This window comes from Salvelinus fontinalis, chromosome 12, assembly GCF_029448725.1.
Source record: "Salvelinus fontinalis isolate EN_2023a chromosome 12, ASM2944872v1, whole genome shotgun sequence".
Classification (NCBI taxonomy): domain Eukaryota; kingdom Metazoa; phylum Chordata; class Actinopteri; order Salmoniformes; family Salmonidae; genus Salvelinus; species Salvelinus fontinalis.
This window is the reverse complement of record NC_074676.1, coordinates 26,271,009-26,281,169: the sequence shown is the minus strand read 5'-3', so window position 1 is coordinate 26,281,169 and position 10,161 is coordinate 26,271,009. Positions and strand designations below refer to the sequence as shown.

The following is a 10,161-nucleotide window of genomic DNA, read 5'->3' as shown; positions in this document are numbered from 1 at the left end:
TAAAATATGCATACACTGTATATTGTCTGAGGCTTTCTGTCCTCTGTCTCGTGGTTGGTTTGGGTGCATATGTTTTACTGTGTGTGTTTGAGAGTCTCCCATTTTGCTGCTATCTAACTGGGGGTTGGTTAAGGTTTTAAGTGCATAAAAGTAAAGTGGAAAACCGGGTCATAGAATAAACTTTGCAGGGTATTTAAAATAAATGAATGCTTCTCAAAAACTGGATTGTAAAAAAACAACAACATATATATTCGTGTGTGTGTATATACAGTGGGAGAACAAGTATTTGATACACTGCCAATTTTGCAGGTTTTCCTACTTACAAAGCATGTAGAGGTCTATAATTTTTATCATAGGTACACTTCAACTGTGAGAGACGGAATCTAAAACAAAAATCCAGAAAATGACATTGTATGATTTTTAAGTAATTCATTTGCATTTTATTGCATGACATAAGTATTTGATACATCAGAAAAGCAGAACTTAATATTTGGTACAGAAACCTTTGTTTGCAATTACAGAGATCATACGTTTCCTGTAGTTCTTGACCAGGTTTGCACACACTGCAGCAGGGATTTTGGCCCACTCCATACAGACCTTCTCCAGATCCTTCAGGTTTCGGGGCTGTCGCTGGGCAATACGGACTTTCAGCTCCCTCCAAAGATTTTCTATTGGGTTCAGGTCTGGAGACTGGCTAGGACACTCCAGGACCTTGAGATGCTTCTTACGGAGCCACTCCTTAGTTGCCCTGGCTGTGTGTTTCAGGTCGTTGTCATGCTGGAAGACCCTGCCACGACCCATCTTCAATGCTCTTACTGAGGGAAGGAGGTTGTTGGCCAAGATCTTGCGAATACATGGCCCCCCCCCATCCATCCTCCCCTCAATACAGTGCAGTTGTCCTGTCCCCTTTGCAGAAAAGCATCCCCAAAGAATGATGTTTCCACCTCCATGCTTCACGGTTGGGATGGTGTTCTTGGGGTTGTTTTTATCCTTCTTCCTTCCTCCAAACACGGCGAGTGGAGTTTAGACCAAAAAGCTCTATTTTTGTCTCATTAGACCACATGACCTTCTCCCATTCCTCCTCTGGATCATCCAGATGGTCATTGGCAAACTTCAGACGGGCATGGACATGCGCTGGCTTGAGCAGGGGGACCTTGCGTGCGCTGCAGGATTTTAATCCATGACGGCGTAGTGTGTTACTAATGGTTTTCTTTGAGACTGTGGTCCCAGCTCTCTTCAGGTCATTGACCAGGCCCTGCCGTGTAATTCTGGGCTGATCCCTCACCTTCCTCATGATCATTGATGCCCCACGAGGTGAGATCTTGCTTGGAGCCCCAGACCGAGGGTGATTGACCGTCATCTTGAACTTCTTCCATTTTCTAATAATTGCACCAACAGTTGTTGCCTTCTCACCAAGCTGCTTGCCTATTGTCCTGTAGCCCATCCCAGCCTTGTGCAGGTCTACAATTTTATCCCTGATGTCCTTACACAGCTCTCTGGTCTTGGCCACTGTGGAGAGGTTGGAGTCTGTTTGATTGAGTGTGTGGACAGGTGTCTTTTATACAGGTAACGAGTTCAAACAGGTGCAGTTAATACAGGTAATGAGTGGAGAACAGGAGGACTTCTTAAAGAAAAACTAACAGGTCTGTGAAAGCCGGACTTCTTACTGGTTGGTAGGTGATCAAATACTTATGTCATGCAATAAAATGCAAATTAATTACTTAAAAATCATACAATGTGATTTTCTGGATTTTTGTTTTAGATTCCGTCTCTCACAGTTGAAGGGTACCTATGATAAAAATTACAGACCTCTACATGCTTTGTAAGTAGGAAAACCTGCAAAATCGGCAGTGTATCAAATACTTGTTCTACCCACTGTATGTATGTATGTGTGTATACACACACACATACAGTAGCTCATCTTTTTTTATCAATACGACCTTGCAAGACATGTTTCAGCCCCCAAGGAATGGATAAAGGGTAATTTTGCATTTACAGTGCTTTTTAATTGGACCATACCTCAGTAAATGTACACTAGCCCAAACCTAAAACCCATTGTTGAACACAAGTTACCCATGAACTCAGGTGACCTTGTCTGGTTAACCAGTTTTGTTATCTGAGAGAACCCTAGACTATCAACTACAATAAATGTAGGGGTTTTCAGGCAACTCAAATGAATTCCATTTGAGCTGCCTGATAAGTCATACACCTGTATGCAAATAATAAACTTTCCTACCTTTTTTCACAAGGGAATGTGTACTAACCCATAGTGGATAGCTGAAGCATTTTGCATACAATCATTACAAGTTCATTTTCTATTATGAATAAAAAGCACATGTTATATTTTCAGAATACAATCTATTGATTCTATTCACTGTTATATGGTCAAAAGTAACACCATTAAGGAACTTACCACTTTCTGTTCATTCTTCCTATGCCACATTGACAGACGGCGCATTATGATTTAAAGCTGTTTACTTATTTTACATCTAGATTGATATATTTTAGCCTGCAGTTAAAATACATTACTGTTGAAGATTGACAGTAAGATTCAAGTTTCCCATTGTATGCTAATATATAAAAATGTAGTCTATTTCATATTTCAGTCATCAGAGTATTTTTATTTAGATATTTTGTGTGTGATTAAGTTAGCTTCAGTTTTCAGTAATGCACATTTGGTGTCTTGTTCCTTTGATCATATTCTTGATGTATTTGTTTTAGATATTTTGTTGCTAGAACATTTCCACCTTCATCGTCCCTCTCCTCAGCAATTTATCTCTTCTACAATATCCTTTCCAAAAGGATAATAGTGTGAATGTTTCTGATCTTCAGTGCAGTGTTTGAATGTACAAGTAATTTATTTTTGGGCTTATGTCTTGTAACAATGTTCATTAGAACTTTTATTTGAAATTAATCATCTGGTTTATGCAGCTTTTCCTCTTGTAAATGAAATGAAATCTGCTATGCTATATGTAGACCTTCACTAATTACCCTCATCCCAACTCTAAGCCAAAAAAGCTTAAGTAAGAAAACCAATGTTTAACGCGTCTTTTATAAAAGATTGAAAGCATGTCTACGCTTGGTTTTTCTGGCACAGAAAATGTAGTTGTTATCAACCCACTGGCTGGCTCCATGGATTTCCATTTATATAAAACATTAACCAAATTTAATGATTGTCCCCTACCATCAACATCTCCTGTCTTGGTCTGTCTGCTGAAACATGTCATTAATTTTATTGAATAATTGTACTGAAATGTGACAAATGTGTACTTGGTCTGTACAAATCTTTGCTAAGCCTTTGGCTTATGGAGTTCCATATGAAGTCAGGGTTGTATATCAACAATACCCTCCCTCTCTTGGGACTCTCCCTCTCTTGGAGGTCACCATTACCCTCCCTCTCTTGGAGTCACCATGTTATACACCTTTCCGTTAACTTTTCCTCCTTTCTGTAACATTTAAACCATTCCTGTGATACTATAGATTAACTTTATTAGAAAGAACCCTTCCTGACGAAATGAGCCTATTTCAACAGCTTTACAAAGGGAATTTTAGTATGGTGTCCTTCCAAAACAAAAAGCACTTTCAGATCCAACACAATAATGTGCATCAAAGAAATTTGAACAAAAAAGTTGACTGTGTTTCAGAGGACATATATAGACTTCAGAAGGGAAAACCTTAAAATAGAATATAAAAGAAAGATCATAATGATCACATTTTGACAGAAGGATATGTGAACAGCTCTTCAGTATGTCCAACAAGTTGTGATCCCAAGGCCGTTTTAGGGGTAATTCATTTAGTTGTATTGGTCACAGACCGTTTCTACTTTTGCAAAATACAGCAGTTATTTTAGGAATAAATGCGTCTATTACTCTGGATGGCCCTCTGACATCTATAGTAAGACTATATCTATGTTTAACTTAATTGTCAGTGTAATAAGAGCAACATGTAATTCTACAGAAGGATCATATCAAAACAACACTTTTTTTGGCAGACAGATCACGAGTGTGAGAGGCTGAGAGGCTGCGCCTGGAGTAGGCCATACTACGAATATTTTAAATACTTCTACTAACTTCTATTAACAGAGGCATGTTCCCACTGTGGAAGTAAACATTTTCTACAGTGCTGAACATCTTGCCAAACCTTTGAAACGACTTTTAGAGTTAAATATAACTTTCTTTAACACAGCTCCCTTGAGCTAGAGGTGCATATAAACAGACTGCAAAATATTTACACATTCCATCTCAAGCCCCAGTTTTGTTAAGAAACAATGTTCACATTATTTGTTGATAACAAGTTGTCTGACAATTATGATGTCCAGTTGACAACATAAAACATTTTCACAGGAACAGATTCCTACTTATTGATGAGTGGGGCATTTAGTAAAACAACCACAACCTTCTGAATAACAGCAAAGCATTAGCCAATGTCAACCCAAGGTCTTAAACACACCTATATTTGGAAATGGTCTTAAGAGGCACATTCCAAAAAAGTCATTGTCAAAACCTCAGGGAAAAATGTTGAAGATGTTGGCTGTTCCAGTGTAAACAGCTGGGTGTGTTCCCTGTTGGACTGTATTATCTCAAACTTTTTCCATACCAGTTGAGTGCCTCTTTTCAACATTACTACGTTACACTGCCTTTGACTGAGCACCCAAGGTAAACTAATAATAGCCAATGTCTGCCCTGGATGACGAGTCCTGTGGCTTGAAGGGGGTCCTCTCACAAAGCAACTGGTAGTTGTCTACAACACTTGCTGTGGCCTCTGTAGATCATCTGTAGGATCAATTTAATAAGCTGTGAAGGTGCTGAAACTATCTTGTTTTTGTTTTGATTACAAATGTTCTGTATTTTCAGCCATTCATGCTTTATCCAGGGATTTCTGTGTGCAGTTACCTCTTATCTCCAAATCAAATTAAATTAAAACATTCATAAGTGAACACACTATATTCAAAGACTCATTATACACCAACCTCCAAACAGAACAGAAGGAAAGAAATGCAATTCTGTCAGTCCTTGTAACACAAACACAGTTTCCCTGATGAGGAAGTTAAGGCAAGATAAGAAACTAGGCCTACACCTACTACTTCAATGATCAAATTCCGAATTTAAAGTGAGAGCTCACAAACCATCACAAATATGAAAATTAGCATGTAGTTGAACCCATGTTCACTAATTAAAGGTACTACATGTAACAACTCAACAATGAACTGTCTCTTGTCAAATTGACTGGGGCCAGCAAATCTCTTGTCAAATTCACTGGTCTGTTGTTGAATTGACAAGAGATTTGCTGGCCCCAGTCAATTTGACAACAAGAGACGGTCCGTCTTTTGCTAATCAATAAGAAGCCTGCACCATTAGAATGCAATTTTGTGTGAGCCCAATAAAACATTTTGGGGAAATATTGTTAAAGACTATCGTTTCACTATTACTGTAGATATATTAAGGATTTTTTAAATGTATTACAATGCAATAATATTACATATAGCTCCCCTATGAAGAAGTGCTTCCATCTTGTGGTTCAACCAGTGCCCTGCAAACTGGTGTTCCTGCCTTCAATCTGTCTAATATGATATGATATAACATGATGTCTCCAACAGTACTGATGAAGTAGATTTATCGTATAATTCAAAGGAATAATGACCAAATGTCAGGATGAATTATTGATAACTTAGTAGTTCAATTCACATTCACAATGCCCTTGGAGGAAGTATTTATAAACTTTGTAATTACATTCATTTTAGATGACACATATGCCATGTAAATGCAATAACATTTTCAGTCTTCTCATTGACAAAGAAGCAATTTGCCTACCAACACCAATTAGTTTGATTTAAAAATGAACAAAGCAACAAGTTTCTGTTTTAGATCATTTTCACAGGGTACTGTAAACATGTTTTCAAAATTATTCACTGCTCATGTCTCTTGTAGGGCAACAATATGAGCCCAAATTAGACATGCAGTATCCTACATACTGTCATTGAACTCAATTCATAGCTTCATAAAAGTGTCCTGTAACAGTTTCATAAAATGAAACTATTTCCTTTGAGAGGTCTTTTCCCAAAAGTGTATAGGTCATTTTGATGGTGATATACACTGAGTATACAAAACATTAAGAACACCTGCTCTTTCCATGACAGACTGACCAGGTGAATCCAGGTGAAAGCTATGATCCCTTATTGATGTCACTTGGTAAATCCACTTCAATAAGTATAGATGAAGGGGAGGACACAGGTTAAAGAAGGATTTATAAGCCTTGAGACAATTGAGCCACGGATTGTGTATGTGTGCCAGTCAGAGAAGGCCTTTGAACAGGGTATGGTAGTAGGCACCGGTTTATGTCAAGAACTGCAACCCTGCTGGGTTTTCCACACTCAACAGTTTCCCTTGTGTATCAAGAATGGTCCACCACCCAAAGGACATCCAGCCAACTTTGTAGGAAACATTGGAGTCAACATGGGCCAGCATCCCTGTGGAATGCTTTTGACACCTTGTAGAATCCATGCCCGGACGAATTTAGGCAGTTCTGAGGGCAGAAGTGTGTGTGTGGGGGGGCGACTCAATATTAGGAAGGTGTTCCAAATGTTTGGTATACTCAGTGTACATTCCATGCTGCTTTTTTAGATTACATTCCTGCATCACAAGAGCCAGTGTTGAGTCGCAGCGCCCCCTGTCTGTGGAGTGAACTCAGTGTCCTGAACTCCAAAGGCATAGTGTGTGGACTGGCATGGGATGTGTACTCGTAGGTCAGAGTGTCATAGTAATGGTACTTGACTGGTTTCCCCTGTGAATCCCGAGGGAAAGGCCAGAAGCCGTACAGATGGATCTCCTCACAGAAGCGAGTGGCCATGGTGTACATCAACAGACCAGTAGTGGGTCTCTTGATCTGGACATTGTTAGTCAGCCAATACCTGACGAGGAAGAATGAAGAGGGAGAGTAAACAATCAAATGGTCTTTCATGGCACCCAAGAGACCTGACATCTGAGAAAGAAATCTCAGATGTCTTAAGAAGAATCTATACAAATCTTAAGAATGTTTGTTTTAGGCTAGAGCTATTTATCAGTGAGTGTTCAATGTTTTCCTTAATATCTGAACATTTTTCTATAGAATCTATTAAACTAGCATACACTTGTAAACACAGCCCTATTGAATAAGCCCCAACAATAAGCGCCATTCCCTCCCTATGTAGTGGCTTTCACTCAGATCTCTGGGTGGATACATGCTTAGGAGCCAGTCGACTCGAGTAGAGGAGCTGAATTGTGATAAGACAGAGGGATCTGGGGCCCGCAGTAACAAAGCAAGGTCCATCTGGTCCTCTCACTCATAGTCTGGCCCACCAGGACCTATAGATACTCTCCTAGCAGTAGACTCTCTGGATTAGTAGGTCAATGGGGAAGCCAAAGGATGATCTATTTAAAGGGCATCTAGTAGTCAGAGAAGCAGAAGCCCAGGGGAAAGTATTCAGTTTGGCATACTGAGCATTTATCAAAAACCAGTATAGCTAAAATGTCATAGACATGCACTTCATTTCATTAGCGTTTTCCCTGCATTTCAAAACATTTATTGCCCTTTCAGAGAAGATTCCAGGCTTTTTGCCTAACTATACTACAGAAAATACCAGTCCTGCTGTCCCTGTCTAACTGTCCTCCTTCTGCAAATCCAACGGCAGACAGAGAGGCCAGCAGCAGTAAGCAGCAGTAAGTTGGCCACCAACGGCCTTTAGAGTAGCTGTAATGCTGTGTTGAAAAATAGCAGGGGACCTGTGAACTGCTGCTAGATTAGTGGCTACCAGGCCCTGGGTTGAGGAGTTCACAGGTGTACAGACAGACTACATGCTGCAGTGTCACAAAGGGCACACGTGTTCCCTCCTTGTCTTACCCTCTGACAGCATGGAGAAGGCGCAGTGAGGGGAAGGCGGTGTGCACATCCACCGTGTGCAGCAGGATGAGACGGATGGCCCACTCCACCCTCTCCTCTCCTCCCTTGGCCATGAAGGCTGGGATCCACAGCACGCTGCCGCTGAGGCCCCGGAGCCGCTGCAGGAAGCGCTCCCTCCACTGCTCACTGGCCAGGTCATGGAAGGCCCGCTGCACCACCGACGGGTTCATGGTCACCAGGTTGGTGCGCCGCCCCACATCCCCAGCATACTCCTCCACTGGCGCCAGGTTACATCTGCAAAGAGCCAAGCATATAAATTATTATGCTATCCCTTCATCCTTTTGATTAGTCTGCCAGAAGTATTGAGGTCAATATCCTACTGTCCTCCAGAAGCTCCAAACACCACATACAATCATTTAGGATGCTCAGACATTGTTCAACCTGAATTAGGCACATAATCAGTCAGCTAAGAATAATCCCATACCAAACACACCTAGCTCAGGGTTGAAAACCTTAATTAATGTATTCCATGTGTCATGCTGCTGTGTTTTGGTAAGGAGTTCACAGAAAGTTACTTGACTGACCTCAGTAAAAGTGATTACTAAACAGTGCCAATGCTCAGAGAGATAATGACCTAAAATGAAGAAAAAAAGTGTCCTATATCTATGAAAGTAGAATGTGAGGCTACTGTGTGAGAGCCAGAGGTGGGTGGAGCTGAGCACTGCTGTGAGTAGAGGGATTATCTCCCTGCCTGAATACCTCAACAAATCCCTCATCACTCCCTCCCAGCTAACTGCCCTTGCTAAACCATGTCTTTCTCTGCCAACTCATTCTGACCTGTCTCGCAATTTCCCTGTTGATCTGACACTCCTGAAGCAAGGGGTTTTGGGATTTACTCTTCCACCATATACAGTGCCTTCGGGAAGTATTCAGACCCCTTGACTTTTTCCATATTTTTTTTTACATTTTTTACATTACTTATTCTAAAATAGATTTTTTTTTTTTATTTACTCAGAAATCTAGACATAGTGACAAAGCGAAAACAGGTTTTTAGAAATGTTTGCAAATGTATAAAAATCACGAAACAGAAATACCTTATTTACATAAGAATTCAGACCCTTTGCTATGAGACTCGAAATTGAGCTCAGGTCAAATCAAATCAAATAAATTGTATTGGTCACATAAACGTGGTTAGCAGATGTTAATGCGAGTGTAGCGAAATGCTTGTGCTTCTAGTTCCGACAGTGCATTAATATCTAACAAGTAATCTAACAATTCCAAAACAACTACCTAATACACACAAATATATGTAAGTAAAGGGATGGAATAAGAACATATACATATAAATATATGGATGAGCGATGACCGAGCAGCATAGGCAAGATGCAATAGATGGTACAGAATACAGTATATACGAATGAGATGAGTAATGCAGGATATGTAAACATTATTAAAGTGGAATTATAAAAGTGACTAGTGATCCATTTATTAAAGTGGCCAAGGATTTCGAGTCTGTATGTAGGCAGCAGTCTCTCTGTGTCAGTGATGGCTGTTTAAGATTGAAGCTGTTTTTCAGTCTCTCGGTCCCAGCTTTGATGCACCTGTACTGACCTCGCCTTCTGGATGGTAGCGGGGTGAACAGGCTGTGGCTCGGGTGGTTGATATCCTTGATGATCTTTTTGGCCTTCCTGTGACATCAGGTGCTGTAGGTGTCCTGGAGGGCAGGTAGTTTGCCTCCAGTTGTGGGCGGTGCAGTTTCCGTACCAAGCGGTGATACAGCCCAACAGGATGATCTCAATTTTGCATCTGTAAAATGTTTGTCAGGGTTTTAGGGGCCAAGACAAATTTCTTCAGCCTCCTGAGGTTGACGAAGCGCTGTTGCACTTTCTTCACTACACTGTCTGTATGGGTGGACCATTTCAGTTTGTCCGTGATGTGTATGCCGAGGAACTTAAAACTTTCCACCTTCTCCACTGCTGTCCCGTTGATGTGGATAGGGGGGTGCTCCCTCTGCTGTTTCCTGAAGTCCACGATCATCTCCTTTGTTTTGTTGACATGGAGTGAGAGGTTGTTTTCCTGACACCACACTCCGAGTGCCCTCACCTCCTCCCTGTAGGCTGTCTCGTCGTTGTGGGTAATCAAGCCCACTACTGTTGTGACGTCTGCAAACTTCATGATTGAGTTGGAGGCGGGCATGGCCACGCAGTCATGGGAGGGTTAACATGTTTAAATGTCTTACTTACGTCGGCCACGGAGAAGGAGAGCCGCAGTAATTGGTAGCGGGCC

The 10,161-nt window shown here is 41.0% G+C and overlaps 1 protein-coding gene across 1 annotated transcript in view; it reads right to left on the bottom strand.

The window, feature by feature from the left end:
- Window positions 1-3,254: 3,254 nt before the first annotated feature.
- The window catches only part of st8sia2 (ST8 alpha-N-acetyl-neuraminide alpha-2,8-sialyltransferase 2), a 29,179-nt gene continuing 22,272 nt past the window's right edge, over window positions 3,255-10,161 (bottom strand). The window contains exons 4-5 of the mRNA XM_055940204.1: window positions 7,876-8,169; window positions 3,255-6,907 (exon numbers count right to left, since the gene is read on the bottom strand). Coding sequence (XP_055796179.1) covers window positions 6,622-6,907; window positions 7,876-8,169 — 580 coding nt within the window. The 3' untranslated portion in view covers window positions 3,255-6,621. The remainder of the gene's footprint in view (window positions 6,908-7,875; window positions 8,170-10,161) is intronic.